Raw genomic sequence first — 20,308 nt, 5'->3', positions numbered from 1 at the left:
CGTGTTCATAGTCGTCATAGTTATTTCTAGTATTTCCTTGCCACTGTTAATGTTTTGTTCTGCACTCTTCTCATCAGCCCAAATAAAGGCTCGCTTTTCACTCACACACACACACACACACACACACACACACACACACACACACACACACACACACACACACACACACACACACACACACACACAGAGGACTTTACTGTTTTATAGGTCTATGTTTTTTTGTTTTATATCTGATCCTGACAAAACAGCAAGAGGAAGAATCCTCAGGTGGGGAAAAAAGTGATCTAATCAAAAATCAAACAGGGCAAAGAATGCATTCTCCAAGCTGAGAAACTTGATATTTACTACACAGCCACCCTGCCTGTCTGTGCACACTTTGCCACGAGTCAGAACAAGACTCTTATCTCTTCGTGACCAAAACTCCAGCGGCCAGTGCAACACAAAAAAGAAAAAAAAATGACCTCGGACAAACAATTTTCTACTTATTGCTAATGTCAGAGTTTTATATAAGGTGCATAACAGCTACGTTTTCTCTGCCTGTGCACAGCCTCTTCATACCTCAACTAAAACACAGAAAGAGCTGCAGTCACAGCATCTCTTCAGTTTTACTTTACAGCCATCCCCCCCGGGGAGTCATTAGAACAGCAAGTGCTCTTCAAAAAAAACTTCTTTGCAGATAATTTGATGTTCTCAAATGTCCTCTGCCTCACTCAGCTTTTTCGAGGGCTTGGGGAAAAAGAGAATAGTTTGATTTCTTTGACTAGCGAAGAGATTTGGTCCAAAGTTGTGACCAGTGTGGCAGAGCTTTCAGACTTAGCCTTTATAGGACAATGTAAGTGTGGGCAGCAGAGGATCCAAATGCAGACAGACTCAAGTTCACCACTGCTCAGAAATAATAAATAACTGAGAGACCACGGTTGCTTTTTGACTCTATAGCAAGCTGAAAAATCCAAAACTCAGAGAAGCACACACATAAAATGTTAAACCACCCATTTGACACCAAATAAGCACTCCAGTTCCTCCTCAGAAAAATGCTCATCCAGGTGATGATGATTGTAATTACAGAGCAGAGGGCTGTAGATGACATCACTCAAGAGCAGTACTGCGCACATTTGTTCTGTGCCTGCCTTAGATTTAATCTTTCACTCCAGCTTGAAGTATTTTATCTTTGTGTTGATAATGTGTTTCACCGAAATTGAATTTTTTGTTTCCTGGTATGTCTGAATGAAATTTATCACACAGCTGCAATATGAGCGATCAAGACTTGAAAACTTCCTGCAGCTACTCTCAACTCCCTGACGACTGAGAGAAATAACAGACTCCGCTGTCAGTCCAAAAATCTGCTCGTATAAAAGTTCTAATTCTTTTCAGGAAACCATAAAATACTGCAGAAATACTGAGGCACAAAATGTAGCTGTTATAGTGACACAATGGTTGTCCACTCTAAATAATGACGTCTAATCACTTATTGCTCACTTATGGCTTTGTCATGTTAGAGTAAAAATAAGACTGAAAACTCTTCGCAAACAGTAAGAATTGGTGGTCGCATGGTGATTGCACTGAATAGGCAACCTCCAAACAATCATGGCCTGACTTCTGTACATCTGTGTATTTTGACAGCAAAAAAATTGTGATTTCTGACAATTTACCACGGTTATTATCACAATTTAACAGCCAACTTGACCCATTTAAATGCAAAGCGTTAGCAGCTTGATCGCTGTCTTAATGCACCAATGTTACTTTGAAGACAACAGCAGACATCTTCTCCATCTTCAAAGCAAACATTTCAAAGGCAACAAGACTGCAAGTTCATTGCACATGTTTGCAGTAATTTTGTTAATGTCACAGGCTCTAACCACTGTTTTCTCTTGTGTGACTATCACATTTGTGAATGTTATGGCTATAGTCAAAAAACATCTGTCAGTGAGTCTGGCTTAATCGTAGGCAGTTTTGTAAGTCACGAGGAAGCCTAGCTGATATCTGACGTCAATGTGGCCAAGCTACTTTTAAAATTGGCTTAACATGCTGCAAGTTTGAGGCATTTCGGTATTTCAAAATGTTACAAAGCGCTTCACACTACATTCAGTCATTCACCCATTCACACACAGGCGATGGCAAGCTACATTGTAGCCACAGCTGCCCTGGGGCGCACTGACAGAGCTGAGGCTGCCGGACACTGGCGCCACCGGGCCCTCTGACCACCACCACTAGGCAAACATGGGGTTAGTATCTTGCCCAAGGATATTTGGCATGCAGTCAGGAGGCAGCCTGGGATCGAACCATCGACCTTCTGATTAGTGGCTGACCTGCTCTGCCACCTGAGCTACAGCCACCCCTGTAATAGGTTGTCTACAGACCTACTTCACAAGGCTGTGTTAATAGAAAACAACCCTCATTAACAGCCTGGTGGTCCTAGGGTTTGTAATACACTTGCAGAAACTCTGGATTCATCCATCATTCACCTCTTCTGTTGGTTATATTTAGAAATAAATTGTATTATAAATATCATATTCTATTAAAGTTATATTTATTAAGATCAGGTAAGCTGTCCAGAAGCACTTGAAGGTGGTCGCCCCAAAAGTGTTACTTGACATGTGTTGAATAGGTTGCTAACGCTAAGCTTGGGGTATTATAATACTTTGAGTAGACTAGCCCAGAATGTGAAGCTAACTAGATCCCAAAGAGGCAGTGAAGGGAGAAACCATTAACTACCTTCTACTGAAGCACAACCTGGTCTTTACTTGAAATGCAGTATTCTTTGGTGACTTAATTAGAAAGAAGATACAGAAAGAAACAGTAATATTCTCAGTCTGAAATCGGTTCAGTCTTCAGATTTCTTATATGGCTGGATCTATTTTTTTTATGCCCAGGCATTAATATTTATACCAGTGCAGTCTTGGCAAACGCACACAAAGTTGCAGGGGTCTGCAAAAACAAAGAGCTGAACATGAAAACCCAGGCACACTCTACTAAAAGCCAGCAGGGGATTAAATTATAGAGCCATTTGACAATATGACTACAGAGAGACAGGAATGTACTAAGGTCTGAACAAAGCTATCCTCTCATTCTACCAATGTCTTCTTTTTCACCTCTGTGTTCTTTACTTCACCTCTCTTGACCCTCCTACTTCCCAACTGACGTTATACTTATTTTTTCCCCTTTTTCCTTGCTCTTCTCCCCTTTTCTACACATCTTGACCCTCATTCCTTAGTTTCTGTCATAACTGCTGCTATCCTCCCTGTCATTGTCCTCCTCCTTCGTCTCCTGAAGTCAAGTCAGCTCATCTTATTGAAGTGAGGGGGTGCATCCAGAGAGCAGATGGTGACACATACACACATACAGCAAAATCAGTGAGGGATAAAATGGGAAAGGCAGAGGAAAATGTCACTGCAGTTGTGAGAAACACAGAGGGAATACTCCAGCCAGACAGCCTGCAGACTCTGACCCCTAAAGTTTATCCTTCCACACTTTATACAGCTCTCCCCACTTCTCATTCCTCCTCTTTCTCACTACCCATCTCTTCATTTTGTCCTCTTCTGTTTCACCTCAAAGTGCTTAGTTCTAATTTACCGCTGTCTTATTGTGTTGAAATTCAGCCTCACCCTTCTGTCTTTAATGGCCACTGACTCAGCTCTGTCCTCCTCTCTAATACAAACTGACTGGCCGTGCTTCTTCTCATCAGCAGTCGCTGCAGAATATCAGAGGAGCAGGCTGCAGAGCTGTGGTCATGCAGTACTGACTTCATAAAAAATACACAGCAGTGGCAGCATTAAGCTGTGATCAGCATCTATTTTTGTAACGAGGGCGAATTAGGAGCGTGAGGCATGAAGTTACTATATGTAATGACGCTGAACACACATTCGCTAATTAGCCTTGCAAAAGTGGAGAATAATGCAGAAGTCATAAGTACCATTTTAACAGACCAACACGCTGGAATTCAAGGTGAAACCTGTTCTGCAAAGGGAAAGACATGAAAATGTGACATTAAAAATTCTCATAGCGGTCTGTGTCTCCAGAGCTCAGTGACACCACCTGTCTCCTTCTGCGACTCGATGTTGAGCCAGTTTTTCATCATTTTTCTACTGGGCTCAAGTAAGGGTAAAGGCAATGACACAACTGTCACAGAGTAGTTGTTCATTTTCCAGCTTGCTAGTAGTGGAGGGTTAACATAAATGATGACAATAACTAATCAGAAAACAATACTTTGAAATGTCTAGAGAAGCTTCTGTATATGTTGTTACTCTAGTACACGAGACAAATTTATTTTATGCATTCTTATTATTGGGCCCATAAGGACATTTATAGTTTTCAAGTTTTGTAAGTATTAATTTCTAGGAATATAACAATAATTAATTCACACTGAGTCACATTTGGCCTTAAAAGCCTTTTCACACTGTTTCCATTCCTTGGCTTTTTAATAGCAAACCTTCCACCGAGACCATTTTTATTGAGGCTTTGGCAAATAGTAGATGGATCAACTGAAGGACCACATACATCTAAGGTCCTGTGTCCAGTCTTTGCTGACACAGGACCTGAGCTGGGTTCAGCTGCTGTTCATCTGCTGCAGGTAGTTTTGTACGCCGGCTACTTCTTCTTTTGTTCTCATCTTGTCCAGTTTCCCCAAATTTTTCAAGGACACACTGAACACAGTGCTGACATATGCAAAAGCTCTTTGGGAATCACCTTTTTTGTGCAAAAATACAAATATTGTGCTCTTGCAACAAAGTTCCTAAAGATATCTAAAACTGGTTCTTTGCCAAGATGTCTGTTTTGTGTATACAGTGGTTCTCTGCTTCATCCCTGGCCTTTCTGATTCTTGAATGTTTCATAGGTCAGTGTTAAGTGGCTTAACAAGAAAAACAATTCCTCTGAAAACAAAAAATAAAAATAAAAATTAGTGTAAAAGCACAAAAAAAATTCCTGGATAATGTGGGAGAAGTATTGCTTAAGGCCACTTAATAAAATGACGAGAAAGTCTGGCTCCTTGGGAGCAAAATATAAAAAAAATGAAGAGTGGCACAAGATTTTGGAAATAACTGTAGATGTAAGCTATTATTTAATAGTGTGGTTGTATTGTTGTTACTCTAAGCATCACCAATGCACGTTGGTTATACTGTTGGTCATGCTTGCATTTAGGTCTGTGTTTTTACATGCATATTTACATGCTTTTTTTAAACGTATGCAAACATTTTCAAAGCTTTATGAAAAGTTACCTGACAGCGAAAACCAAAGCGAAAGAATGAAGAGAAAACGTCTGCACCGCCGTGGCAGAAGGACAGACCTCAGAAGTAGCACTTCCAGAAGACTATTAAAGTGACAACAAGTTCTCTGGGATGATGATTACCTCACAAGATAAATGGTTTCATTGTTTTTGGGAGCCAGGTTTCTTCTTATGGGTGGCCTTGGAATAAAAAATAAACCCATCCACCATGTCCTAATGTCAAATGACTGCACTTTAATCCTCTGTCAGGTCCTCACTTACTGGTTCTTATGATATTAAATCCAGATTCATGGCTGGTGGTTTCTCGCTTCCTCTGTAACCTTGACTCCATCATACCCCATTCATGACTCTATATTGCACAAATTTACATAAATGACCATTAAGAATCCATGACAAGGTTTTATTCTCAGCCACTTTTTTCAATATTCCTATGTTTATGTTCTTCTCTGTGCAAACAAGCAGCTCATTGAGAAGCAGTAAATTCCCTTGAGTCAAGACTGCGACACACCTGAAATATGCTGCTGAGTCAGCACCATCCTCTGCATTTTCATTATCGTATTAATACTGAAAGAGATACGGTATACTTTTACATTTACAACTCCCTAATATTCCCCTAGAGCCTCCACAGCCTAAATGACCCCCCTTTTTTTTTTGAAAAACTTTAATTTAATCTACCAATCAGCATTCAATATCTGAGTACTTATCTGCATAAATTACCACACCATGCTGTCTTTAATTTGATGTAATTAGCAAAAACTACTGCCAAGATAACTAAAGCATAATAGACTCTTTTTGGTGTCTACCTCAGTTTAGCATGATCAATGCACAGAATGGCAGCAGGTGGTAAGAAGAAAAAAAAGATTCACGACCAGATTGAATATGAATGAACATTACCTCCACTTTCCCAGGAGTCTGCTTCACATGACAAAACGTCTGACTCCCAAATAGCTTTTCAAACTGACTTTGAAGCTACGACAGGAGAGGACACCTTTCCTTCTCTCAGCAGGCAGAAAGTAAACTGACAACTAATAACAGCTTCAGGTTGAAAACTTCTCTCCTTGAGGACACAGAGAAACCAGTGAGTCACCATCGCTGAAACGCCAAGGAAAAATGCAAATGAGCGCGCGCACACACACGTAAAGTAGGAGTGTGGTGGTATTATCTGTCATTAGGCTAGGATTAAAGTCATTTAGTGTTCTTGAGATTATCTGTCATTAGGCTATGATTATAGAGCACACTCCAGTGGCTCTAAATCAGCTCTGCGGGGAGATAAATACCTCAAGAAAGACTGATGAGACTGAGAAGTAGAAGGCAAGCACAAGACTGGGAACATACCTGAAGATGATAGCTGGGAAAGTGAGAGCAATCATCAGTCTTTCATGTGTGGATGATGAGTAATATGATTAATGACTGACTAGATAAGAAAAAACTATTTCAGAGGCGGCTAAGAAAGATAGTGTCACGTTAATAAATAATAGGGTGTGTGTTATCATAGCTGACCCATCTATTGATCGAAAGCTGACTCCATATTTCTTCCCACTGTTCCCACACCACCTACATGATCCAGAGCTGAAAGTCCAGAGATGAGAAAGAGTGCAATTATGTTTACAACTCCCAGCTGTGACTACAAGCTACAATATGTTTCCATTCATAATGTTACACTGCCTAAAATGATAAGACCCACAGTCAAATGGGACCAACTTGTCCATGAGTATTTGGACAGTGACCCGACTTTCATTATTTTGCCTCTACACACCACCACAGCAAATTAATGCGTAGAATCCAACAGCCAGAATGTGACTAAATGAAGACCTTTGGATTTAATTCTAGTGTTTTAACAAAAGTATCATGTTGAATGTTTTGGAGTTACAGTTACATTTTAGTTCCCTATTTATAAAGAAATTAATTTAGCACAGAAAGGCACATACTTTGTTTAATCCAACTCATTTTTCGAAAGTTTGTACAATGTTATGTCCTCAGTCACTATTTTAAAGCCTTATTTAATAAAATGTGACCAAACGTGACACATTTACCCCACATGTCTTTTGTCCTGCCATCCTTCTCTCACCCCAACGGTCGGGGTCCCTGAGCCTGGTTCTGCCGGAGGTTTCTTCCTGTAAAAAAGGAGTTTGTCTTTCCCACTGTTGCCAAAGTGCTTGTTCATAGCGGGTCATATGATTGTTGGGATTTTCTCTGTATGTTTTATTGTGGGGTCTATCTTATAATATAAAGCGCCTTGAGGTGACTGTTGTTGTGATTTGGCGCTGTGTAAATAAAATTGAATTGAATTACAAGTGACCAATCTGCAGCAAGTCTAAGATGTAGTACCAGATAAATTATCTAACGCTCAGTAAATAAGCACATATTAAGATTTTGTTTATTATCAATAATCACGCTATTTTTAAAAAACAAATTACATTAACTGAAAGATGGTAGCTATAGTGAAGAAAGAACAAAACATCAGAAACCCTCAGTAAATACGATATTGCCTTTCAATTTACTGTGATAAACAGATTCAGCCAGACCTTGCCCATGGCACTGAAACGAATGACTTGTGGAGTGAAGTCATGGACAATTATTAGATGAATGATGAACAATAGGGGGGACTCTCTAGGGAATAAAAGGCTGAAGGACAACTTGGGCTACTGGACTGAGAAAGCCATGGGCTGTTTTTTTCCCCCTCTGGTTGTGGCTCTTAGATGGCAGTCCAAATCCATTTACAGGGAATCAACTTTGACAGTAGATTTAGATAGCCTTTAAAATCATTACTTATATTTTTAGCTGTTCTCTTCCTTCTTGGAAAGCTGTTTGCTTTCTTTCATTTGTTCACCTTGCTCATTCAATCATTTTGTACGAGTTTGAGTCTGTTGTATAATATTCCAAACAGCCCAGCTCGCATCTACATATTCACCCTCTAATCCGGTTGTATAAATACATATTGAAGAATTTTAAGGTTTATTATATACTCTGCTTTCTAACTAATTCTGCACTTAAGCAGCCATTTAGCAAGCATTTAGACCGTGAATACACCGTAATCTTAAGCCTCGGCTCGAGGAAGCAAAGGCAGGGAGTGTCCTCTTTTCCTAGGAGAAACATTAGTGCATTTAGCAGGAGGTCAGAAGTGTCTCCTTCACTTCAGGCAGCTACATCTTCATATTAATGTGCTTACATAAACCTTAACCTCATGTTTGCTTAAAACACCTCGGGCCAATATAATTAATTTAAACCTACCAAGAGAAGAGAAACATGCATAAATTATTATATGCACCTACTCACTGAAACACTCATCAACCAGATGGACTACACCATGGTCATCACAGGAAATAGCAGATTGAAACTGTCTTTAAAGGGCACACCAGCGACTTTACTCAAGATGTTTAGTTTGGTTGTGGAAGGTAAACTTTATGTCTTCTATAGTTGTATAATTTCTGAAATGAGCCAAAGCAAGAATTAAAATCTGAATATCTTGGTTGCTTTATTTCAGTCGTAGTTTGGATGAAGAAGAATTTCCAGGAAGTGCAACGGATAAATTGATCTCTTTTTCAGAATGGAAACATGCAAAAGTGTTACAATCCCTGGGTGTTTTGAGTTTTGTTTAAACTTTGCATTTCTTAGTTTCTCTGTTTATTGATAGTCTAAAGGTTTGTTTCACACCTAGTTTACTTCTGGGCTTTAGTTTATTTTGTGTTCCTTGAATTCCTTTTGTTCCCATGTCTGGTCTAGCTCCATTTGTGTTTTTGTCTTGCAATCCCTTGTGCCGAGTTAGGTGTTATTCCTCAGTGTCTTGTTCTTGTTTTCTCTATGTTGCTTAGTTTTCTCATTTGTGTTTTTTTTTTTTTTTTTTTTATCAGTTAAGATTGTTTCGTATTCCTTCTTTGACCTGTCATTCTTCCCTTGTGTTCTCATGCCTTGTCTAATTTTCGCCTGTCTTTGATTCTGTGTTTAGTAATTTCCTGATTAATTTTGATGGTCTTGTGCTTGGTATTGAGTTTTGCCTCCCCTGTCTCATTAATCCTGATTTACTTCCTTATGTGTTCCTTTGCGTCCCCATCTTATCTTTGTCCTATTGTCTTTCCATGTTCTAGTCTTCCTGTTCTGCTCTATGTTAGCTCGTGTTTCCTGTTCAGTTGTGTCTTCCAGCTTTCCTGTGCTTCCTATGACTCATGTCATTTACTTCCTCGCCTCACCTAGTGGTCCCTTTAATTTATATTATGTGTTTTTGAAGCTGCAGCATTAAAGCTATTATGTGAGTTCACACCTGGCTTCTCAAACTTTCCATTTGGGTCTGCAACCTGTTCAGCGCACAGCACTAGATGATAAAAAGGTTGTTATGAGTGTGTTTGTGTAGAAATGTCTCAGACTCTAAAATTATGCTTTTGTAACTGTTGTAGTAGACTCAAAGCAGTTTGCAAACTGATCAAAACTTTCATATAATGAGTCATGTTTATTGAACTGGGTTATAGTTCTTCCATGTGGCTGTTTGTTAGATTTAGGTAACAAGGCACTTCATTAGGTATAAGACAAAAAGTCAAGTTGTATAGATGTCTAAAGGGAAAACGCCCTTCAGCCCCCTTAGTCTTACACATCACTTTCCAGGTAAGTTAAATATCACAAATTTCATGCTTCTACATTATAGTTCTGTTACAGTGCTATGCAGTCAAACCGTGTCAGAGACACATTCACACTACAGCTAATTTAGATAGACCAATTAATCCAACACCAGCCATGTCTTTGGGGTAGATGGAAACCAGAGTACCCAGGGAGAACACCACACAGAACCACCAAGCTCCTTGTTAAGGTTAAATATCCGTGCTTGAATTGAAATATGTTTACCAGATGTTTGAAAACCAACTTTTTTTTCGATTTTTATGAGTAATGAATCCCATCAGAAAATAAACTACTTAAGTAGTTTGCCTGGGTTTGCAGAGCAACATGGACATAAACATCAGGGGGGGAGTAAACACAGACAGAAGAGGGGAAATGAATTTTGAACCTGATCCTTATAATAACTGCTTTTGGTTGACAGGACATTAGACACTGAACAGTGTCCAGTGGAATTTATTCACTAATTAGAGATGGCTTGTACTGCATCTGCTGAAACCACACCCAGCTTTGAATAATACAGGCTTTTGTGTTTCATTATTAGTACACAACAGCCATGGGGAAATCAAGGCCAGCGAATCAATAACAGAGTTTAATACAGTTGTATACATTCCTCAGTTGGTTTGTCCTTTGGCAAGCTGCTAATAAATCTTTGGATATGGGTACAACACTGTTTAGTTGTGTCGTTCACAGCTGCTAACAGTAACAGACGCACCATGTAATTAAATAACCAAACCGGATATATCTCACATGTACCAAAGCTTTGCTCTGATAAAAAACTGTTATCCACAAAAAGCAATATTCCAGGAAATCTGAGGGTTTTTTCAAACACTGGCAAGTTATTATGTCCCAATAAAACATCAAAATTAATTAAACAAGCCTCTAATTAATCTAGAAATATATTCAGGGCTGTGCCATACTTCCTACATTGTGCTTAAGGACACACAAAATAAAACTGAACAAAGTGAAACATGAAAACTTTCTAAGGGTACAATTAGATCAAAGAGATAAACAGAGTGGTCCGTGCCAGAGTACCTACTCTGTTATCGATAATGTTATTCAAGGACATGTATAATTGTGGGATTGGGAATCTCTTTTTTACAGCATTTTTCAGCCACTTTGGTCAAAATAGCTGACAGTAGTTTGCAGCAAATTCAAGGGCCACTCTAACTCCAACCTGCAGGAGGTGGAGTTCATTCATGGGCCACTACAGTATGTTGACCCAAACAAGGCTGCAAAATAGAGCAAGGGCAATTGTGCCAACTGCAGTTCAAGTTCACTCACAGAATGAGAAACTCTCTTGATAACAAACTCACATTATTGCTTGGCTCGATATTTGTTATAAATAAAATATTTGCAAGGAAAGACGAAAACTCAAACAGTGACTAATAAACAACAATTTTGCTGTTTTGTTTCAATTTCACCACTCTGATAAACCTGCTGTCTACTGCTTTGACATAAACAAGTGCCAAAAATAGCATTAATTGTCACCTGGCCATTGATGGAAACTAAACTGAAGAGAACGATTCCAAAAACATGATGACATTTTTTTAGTATTGTGAGTTTCTCAAAAGCCACTGGCACTGGAGATAACAGATGGTAAAAATTTGGGTTTAGGAAACTGGGAAGAAAAAACGACTGCCTTGCGTGGAGAATTGAAAAGTGTCTGGAGCACCGCAAAGAGGAGAGGTACACAAAAATTACACAAACAGAAAAATGCATTAATCGTACTAACACAAACACACATGCAATGAAGCTCATGAAGATCAAACAGTATTTTAAGCATGCGTTTCTGTGACCATCATCTTGTCCGGTTCACTCAGTAGGTTAAGAAGTGATACATAGACTAGTGAACTAGTATTATTTTTGGGGAAGGATGATTGAATCATAGCAGGGGTCAAACAGAATGATGCAGGAGGGTCAGATGAGTGGAGACTAATAGATTCTTGAGTTTCTTGTTTCTGATGTGTGAGGGAGGTCTTATCGTGACACACATCTGGGTACATGGGGGAAAACAAAACTCATTATCTAATAGAATATTGCTGTTGTGTGAGGTGTGACTGGTGGATGAATGTTTTGGGGATTTACTGATGCATTTTTTTTTTTGGTACCACTTTGAACCTGCCAGTTTTGATCTATCATTCTAAGAGAGTATGCTTAGACAACTTCTAAAAAGAGGCCTTCACATTTTTTGATTTTTAACAGTGCACTGAGATTTTTTGTTTGGCAATTTTCTCTTTTTCAAGCAGGCCTGCAATATCGGGATCGAAAGCGCTACACAACATGTTGAACAATCGCAAGTGAGCTTCTCCAAAATTAAAATGGGCTCGGGAGAAAGCCACTTATTTGGGACAATCAAAAAAACAAGTCCCTGTCAAAAAGGATTCAGCGAGGTAATCCAGTCTAAATTCTTTTTTTTCTTTTTTGAAATGACGTCATTGCTGGCAGTAGAAACTTATTGCGTCACGAGAGGTTCTACTGTCAGCAAATAAAAAACGGGGACTGACTGGACTGACAAATGCTTGACTGACTTGACATCAGTATGCAAGATTGCACCTCCACCCCGAGTGACCAAAGGGTGGATGTATGTATGTTTCTTTTTACAGGAGCAGAAAGATGACAGCAACAGGTTGCATGGGCTTTTGGGCCGTGCTGACTTAACCTTTTAATTGCCACTTTCTGTGTCTTTGTGAATTTACCAGCAGTGTGTTATTCATGACCTTGTATTGTTTACAGTGCAGAGGTCACTGTGAGAAAGTGTGCATACAGATGTGTTGCGCTAACATCTACATCACTTTTTCCACCGCAGAGGGTTAATCGTGGGATCTAATCACATGATTTACAGCAGGACACACCGCTGGCTAATGTTTTTTCTTACGACAGGGCTTGAAGTGAAACTACTCCAGGGGAGAAGCCCTGGGAATTTTTAAGAGACAGTGCACAACTTTATTGTGCATGTCTAATTGTGATAACCTGACATAGGGCAAAAGAGGGTTTTCTGGGGAAGTTTTCATTTTTAAATTGCAGAGACCGTGACATGAGGGATATGGAAGGATTGACTGAGGTGCAAATGTAGACCATGACCAGGAGAGAAGGCTTCAAGAGGACCAGTGAGAAGCAGGGACCATCTCCAGGACAGCTGACAAACGACAATGGGCTGCACAACTGGGCTGCACCACTGGGCTTCCAAAGGATTGTCACGAGGAGATTTTGAACAGCAAAATCTTAAAATAAAATGAAAGAGTTTCGATGTTGACGTTGAGGAAGACAACTAAGGTGTACGACGTGCTCTGCCTTAAATCGTCCGTGGCGTTGGAACAGAAATCAAGGGATGGAGAGAGCGTGCCAAGCTCCAAAAGTGAGAGCGCAGAGGGAGATCAGTGTTGGAATTATGACTCTGTAAATGGCACAGACACCAGGAGCCATGACCGTGACTGAGAATGAGAATGACCACCTAATGCGGTTTCACTTTGCCATGCAAAGTACTTTGACACTCTGGAGAAGACCTTTCCTCTGGATCATTGTTGTTTCCATTTGCATGTGAGAGCTTAGATTGTGGGGAAGATTAAAGATGAACAAAGGGTGGTGGGAGAACAGTGAAGTAAGGATACACAGTGTGAAGCTCCTTTAAGTGTACAATAATGTTGATATGATATACAGAATGTCAGGAAAGAAATTCTGGTATTAATGTGATTCTTGATTTAAGAATCAAAGGGTGGGATTGTATAGGAATTTCTTTTACTTCTGTATTAATCACATTATTTTATTGTATAACGCTTTGGTGCCACTGGATTTAAACAAGTCTCATACTCATACATTAAGACAAATGGTGGGGGTGTAGTAAGGAAGTTGGGGGAAGCAGACAGCTCCACAGGAAGAGTCTTTTGTCTCTTTGAGGACTCTGGTAGGTAGCAAGGGAGTGTGAAACAGCCTTTTGTTCCTGAAGAAGGTATTTAACTGAGAGCCATGCTAGGCTCAGAGAGACTCTGCTGAACGTCTGCCCCGCAGTCATGCAGGCTCTCCACAAGCTTGGTTTTCTGTTCTTTGTGTGTTTGGATTAAAGAATGTTAGCTACCGCTCACTGCTCGTCTGCAGGCTTTATTTAAATGGAAAACTTCCACAACAATATGCAGAAGGCTGATGTGACAGAGAAAAATGTAAGGGACCGGGTGAGGTGGAGGCAGATGATCTGCTGTGGCAAGTTCTAAAGGAAGAAGGTAAAAGAAGAAAAACTGTCAAATGACAGAATAAAAGACAGCTGTAGAAACAGCTGTGGAAATTGTTTGCAGTTATTGTGTCAGTTAATCAGGGACTACAGCTCAAATTTATCTAAGTACCTCACAGACTCATCCAGATATGATTAAAAGTAATCGTGTTTCAGTTGTTTACCTTCGAGATTTGATTCAATTCAATTTAATCTAATTTTATTTATATAGCATCAAATAACAACAGTCACCTCAAGGCACTTAATATTGTAAGCTCAAGACCCTACAACAATACAGAGAACCCCCAACAATCAGACGACCCCATTTGAGCAAGCACTATGGCGATAGTGAGAAGGAAAAACTCCCTTTTAACAGGAAGAAACTTCTGACAGAACAGGGCTCAGGGAGCGGCGGCCATCTGCCGTGACCGGCTGGGGGTGAGGGGAGGGAGACAGGACAAAAGACATGCTGCGGTAGAGAGCCAGAGATGAATAATTACTCATAATTAAGTGCAGAGCGATGTATAAACACATGGTGAGTGAAAAGAGGTCAGAAAAGGAGAAATGCTCAGTGCACCATCGGAAGCCCCAAGCAGCCTAGGTCTATTGCAGCATAACTTAGGGTAGATTCAGGGTCACCTGATCCAGCCATAACTATAAGCTTTGTCGCAAAGGAAAGTTTGAAGCCTAATCTTAAAAGTAGAGAGGGTGCCTATCTTCCGAATCCAAGCTGGGAGCTGGTTTCACAAAAGAGGCCTGAAAGCTGACTTCCATGCTACTTTTAAATATCCTGGGAAGCACAAATAACCCTGCAGTCTGAGAGTGAAGTGCTCTGTTGGGATGATATGGTAGTATGAGTTCTTTAAGATAAGATGGGGCCTGATTATTCGAGACCTTAAATGTAAGGAGCAGAATTCTCAATTCAATTCTAGATTTGACAGCAAGTGAATGAAGAGAAGCCAATATAGGGAAAATATAAAAAATATTTTTAAAAACAATTTTGGTACCAAGAATCAATTTATTGGTTTGGAATCATAAGAAATCAAAAGTAATGAAGAAGTTTCAGCGCCTGATGTTGTTATGCGAGACAGATTTTGTGGTTTGAATGAAACCTTTTAGTAATACGTTTGGTCTCTGCTGAGACTGCACCGACCTGCCCTTCACTGCTCTACTTTCACAAACAAGGTTTTTCAAAATACACAGAACTCTGTCACGCTGTTGATATCAAAAGGTGATTAAATGCGCAGTGACTTTGCGGCCCTGCTGTTTCACTCACACACTCACTTTCTTGAATCTCATCACACAAAACCCAGCGCTCCACTCCTCCGGCTAACAAGTCATTGGAGCACCATCTGTGGCTGTTAAAATATGTATTTCTACTTTGTTGTCATTTAGTACCTCAGCCATAATGAACAGTGAACCATCTCCAGGGGTGGTGGAGATGTAGATATAAGGCTAAGTCTAAAACCTGCAGCTGGTGTTCTCTCTCCCCCCTCCGCCCCTGCAGTCTTAACTTATTACGCTGCTGTGGTTTATGGTCCATGCATGATGAGTGTGCTGCTGGGTCAGGCTGTGCGACACAAACAGAGAGAGACAGGCAGAGAAAGAGGGGCCAAAACAATTTAAAGCTGGACCAACAGAAAATTGATATATTTCTATCTACTGATAAGTGAAATGCTGTAAAAAGGCTCTTTTTTTTTTACAACATGAGAGAAATGGTAGTGGGAGGAACAAAAGCACACGGAATGAGTTTTCAGAAATGACCCAAAAAAGGAGTGTGTCAGGAGAAAGAGTACAAATAGTGAGCAAAATAAAGTGATGTGGCCATGACACTGACAAAATAAGCAGGTGGGGAAATCAAAAGAGGAAGGAAGTGACACGATACAAGCAGCCGTTCTATTCAGATGCAGCTGCAGAGCAAAGACCCAGGTAATGGGGAGCACAACAAGATGGCATTATAGAGAGAAGCGGAGCGAGAAGACGAAAAAAGGAAATCTGCTGTATAGAGACGAAGCTGACAGCAAACAGGAGGACAAAGAGAGAGAGAGAACAGAAATGAGCAGAGACATGAGTGCATTTAAGCAAGAGAAGAGAGGCGCAGCGGGAGGAAAAGGAGCAGAAAGGATATGATACGGCGGAACAGCTGAGGAAATTAAGCTATTTTGGTGAAGCTGTAGTGTATAGTGGATCTGATAACTTGACATCACCTGCGCCCCCCTCATCCATCCAGCTACAGAAGAAAGAAAGAATCTGTCTGCAACTCACTCTCTTTACTGTCTTTCACCTGACCATCTTTCCATCAAACTGCAGCAGAACCACAAATAATGGTGCAGATTGCTTCCTTTGTCACTTTTATGGTAATGTGCCACATTATCATAAAGATGTGTCACAAAGTGTCACAGAGAGGGCTACAAGGATGCAGACTGCAAGAATGAAATACTGAAAATGGACAAAGACGATGGTGTTGGTTCTTCAGCTAAGAAAAGTCAAGGAAGAGAATGAAGAAGAAGACATGAAAAGAATGAACAAATAGAGCATCTGGTCTCATATCAGGGAAGTGTGGAAAAGGAGAATAAAACCACGGAGAGAACTTTTACATCTGTTTCAGTTAAAAATTGCAATGGCTTATTACACATAAAGATTCACATCAATTCGTCTCCATTTTCCTCTTTTTTCGTTAACTCCAGCGAAATGTGGACGATCTCAGACCTGCCTCCACGTTTACAGATGACCTGAGCTATAAAATAACTGCTCAGTTAGATAAAGAAGTTGCGGAATCAAATTGTCTCTCCGATCTGCGTTCCACATTTTTCTCTCTCCCACACCTGACTCCTGTCAGATGTGCGTGTGTGTACGAACAGACGTGGCTCAGTTCCAGGATGATCGTCACGGTGTACTGAACACCAAATTAACTATGAAGTAACAATGTGCTTTTAGAGCATGCAAAGCAAATTAACTGCCGTCTTCAGCTTAGATTAAAATACATATGTTGATACCTCTCCAGAGCAACACCGTCCTCGTTTTCGTGGCCAAGCTCCCTAAGAGGAAATATTTTACCATGAATAAAATGTGAGGATTAAATATTTAACAGTCGGAAAGGTGAAAATCTGCATTGTAAATAAGGTCGACTTCACTTTATGTGTGTAATTTTGATGCTGATAGAGTTTTAGTAAACAAGAGGAGATCTGATCACTCTTACTACAGCGAACCACTTCGGTACAGTGATGCGCAACAGAGGCGCGCCAATTCTCAGAGCAGCACCACATTTTCCTCATCATCACAACAAGTTCACCAAACAACAGACTCAACACATTTGCACACAGTACAGAGACAAGAAACTCTGATTTTCCAAAAAGAAATTAAACACTGCTCTGTGCGGTCTGCGCTGCCCGCACTCCCCGCATATCCTCCGGGAAAAGTAAGACGCGCACAGCCGGCTCACCTTCTCCGGTTGTCCCGTAAGAGATGGAGAGAAGCAGGGCGACGTGAGCGATAATCCAAGCGACTCTTTTAGTCCCCAGATCCATGATGAAGCGGCAGGAGGCTGCAGAGAAGCCCGGCGGCTGCTAGAGGAGAGACGGTCGACCTCTCCTCTCCAGCTACAAGAGAGATCTCCTCAAGCGCGAGGCAAGCGAGGAGGAGGAGGAGGGGGCAGAGAGAAAATAAGAGAGGGAGAGAGGTGGCTGAAGTGTGTTGTGCAGTCCCGTCCAGTTTATCAGAACTTAAATATTTCTGGATGTTTCAGTCAAAGATAATTGTTCTCAGGTTTTGTTTTGTTTTTTAGCTATATGCTAATATCACCATGCTAAAATAGTCATTGTCATTTATGTTTAGCTACCCACTGTAAGAGTGACTTTTCTTGACTATGGCTCAGGAGGTAGAGCAGATTGTTAACCAATCAGATCTTTGGTGGTCAGCTTCTCCAGTCTGCATGTTTAAGTATCCTTTATCAACACAATGAACTTCTGTATCCTGAGTCCAATTTGAATCCACACACACACACACAAAAAAAAAAAACCCACACTCCTGTGGTTTCTGAAGACATTTAGAAAATCTGGAGAACTATTGCCCAGCACCAATTTTAAAGATTACAAGAAAATCTGTCCCCTTAAATTCAAAATATAAAGAAATGAGAGATGGCTAAACCCTTTTGAATGTTACTGTATATGAACCAGTTAGCCCAAAACAGCTAAAATAAATTATATAAAGAACATGTGTTCATACAGAGTTGTGTAGCAGTTTGGTGTCATATGAAAGTGAATAATATCCACAAGCAATAACCGATGATGCATTTAGTGCAAACTAGATACAATGGGAGCAGCAGTGACACTGAGGACTGTGTTTCGGAAGAGATAACAGAGGAAGTACATGACTGTATAACCCCAGGGTGAGTGTAACATGTACAGCATGTACAGCAGTGTGAAAGACAATAGCAGGCAGTGAGCATGACAGTGAGTGGGAGGCTGATCATACCGACTTCTCGGGAAATAACCAACCTAGAATCGAAATGAGAAGATTTGTATGGTCATATTCAGGTCGTGAGAGATTCCAGTTCTCTGATCAGAAACAGCAGAAACAAAGGAAGATGGGTTCAATATAAAACCAACTGTGCTAAATAAATCGAGCAGTTATATGTCATTCCTGAAGGGAAGGGTTGGATTTTGCTGGCAGATGAAATCAAGTGTCAATCTGTATCATTTGTCACAGCCTGATAGCGGCAACTTTATGCAGATATTATTCTCTTCTGCAAGAATCAGATTCCTTACAGATTAAGAACATAAATTAAATGAATGCCAATGAAGACTTTTGACCTTATTGTGGGTCATAATTATTCACCACTGCCTGCTGAGTAACACTGAAAGAGTGAAGTGGTTTTGCTCAATTTAAATTCAGTTGGGTTCTGTATATTTAAAGATCATCACAAAAGAACCACAGAAACCTTTCACACCACTTGATTCCAAACCACGAGGGCTGAATATGCAGACATATTAGGATAATTTATGGATCATTGCAGATTCCTTTTTCTAATGTTTTTGGACAATAAGAACTTTGGATGATTAGCATCCCCAGCCCTAGAGTTCACCTGCAATCTGAAACAAGATCATTGAACTCCTCTTCCATTAAGTTCCCTTTAAGAAAATGTTCTTTTGCCTGGCTGCACGTTGTAAACAGAAAGTTTTAACAGCAGGTGGGTGGTGCTGCTGTGCTGACAGCCAGAGCCAAGTGCCTGAGATGACAAAATTATCAATAGCTGCTCCCAGTGACATCATACACAGCCAAGATAATAAAAAAAAAATGATTGAAACTAAATGTTTAGAACAATCTAAAGCCTGCGCTTATGGATCACAGCCTTTGGCTCACTATTGAAAACTTAGGCTATGTTTGTGAGGACATTATTGACAATAAGCATAGAAAATGTGGATTAGATACTCTCTGCAAAGGCTGAAGTCAGCAAGTAGTCTGCAAATTACTAGCTTTATCCAGCCTGCAGGAGATGACTGTTGAATTGTTGGTAGCAACGTAGCCACAATCGTACTGCAAGCTTAAAAATAGTTGCAGCTCAAACTCCAGAATACATTGTATATAACTCTAAAGGCTTCTGTTATGAAATATAACAACTGGCTGGGGGGTAAACACTATTCTTCTTTACTCCTCTGAGCCCATTATTTTCTTCATGTCATTTTGAAAGTAATTATGTTAAAATTGTATGTATCTGGACCAACATCTCACAGAATTGCACATGTATTCCAGCAAAATAAGAGCAGCGTGTAGCAGCATTAGGAATAATGCAAATGGAGTGATAGTCCTGTGTAAAAAAATGCACCCCAATTTTCATGCAGCTCACGGAGTTGGCCGTGAAAACCTTGAATAAAACAGCTCTGTGTTAGCTCAGATGCACACCCCTTTCAGTGGACAAGAGGGGTAACTGAGAACCTACACGGGAGAGGAGCTCTTGGTTGCATTCACCGGGATTTGTACATTAAAAGAAAGAGCCCTGAAAACAAAGACGAGAGGGGAAGGCGTGCAGAGATTGTCGGCAGGGGAATCTGATAATGAAAACCTACTGAGAGCGTAGACAGCAGGGGAGTCAGACGATAAAAAACCTGTTGAGAGAAAACAGCAAGACATCAGGGGAATCAAATAACACTGAAGTCAGTTTCTGAGGGAGGGAGAAAGAGACAGAGAGAGATGACCACACCTTGCATGTGGACAACACTCAACATGAGTGTCTGACCCCTGGTTGGCCTGTGGACACGTCTCATACGGAGAAACCATCTGGC

General features: G+C 40.4%; 1 protein-coding gene across 2 annotated transcripts in view; it reads right to left on the bottom strand.

Annotated features, from left to right (window-relative positions):
- Positions 1-17,671, bottom strand: part of LOC113009907 (contactin-associated protein-like 4) — a 122,434-nt gene extending 104,763 nt beyond the window's left edge. For both annotated transcript variants that reach the window (XM_026148549.1, XM_026148551.1), the window contains exon 1: positions 17,470-17,671. In XM_026148549.1, coding sequence (XP_026004334.1) covers positions 17,470-17,554 — 85 coding nt within the window. In that variant the 5' untranslated portion in view covers positions 17,555-17,671. The remainder of the gene's footprint in view (positions 1-17,469) is intronic.
- Between the last annotated feature and the right edge of the window lie 2,637 nt (positions 17,672-20,308).

This window comes from Astatotilapia calliptera, chromosome 18 (assembly GCF_900246225.1).
Source record: "Astatotilapia calliptera chromosome 18, fAstCal1.2, whole genome shotgun sequence".
NCBI lineage: Eukaryota > Metazoa > Chordata > Actinopteri > Cichliformes > Cichlidae > Astatotilapia > Astatotilapia calliptera.
Note: the sequence above shows the minus strand (reverse complement) of the source record. Positions and strands in the feature narration are given on the sequence as shown.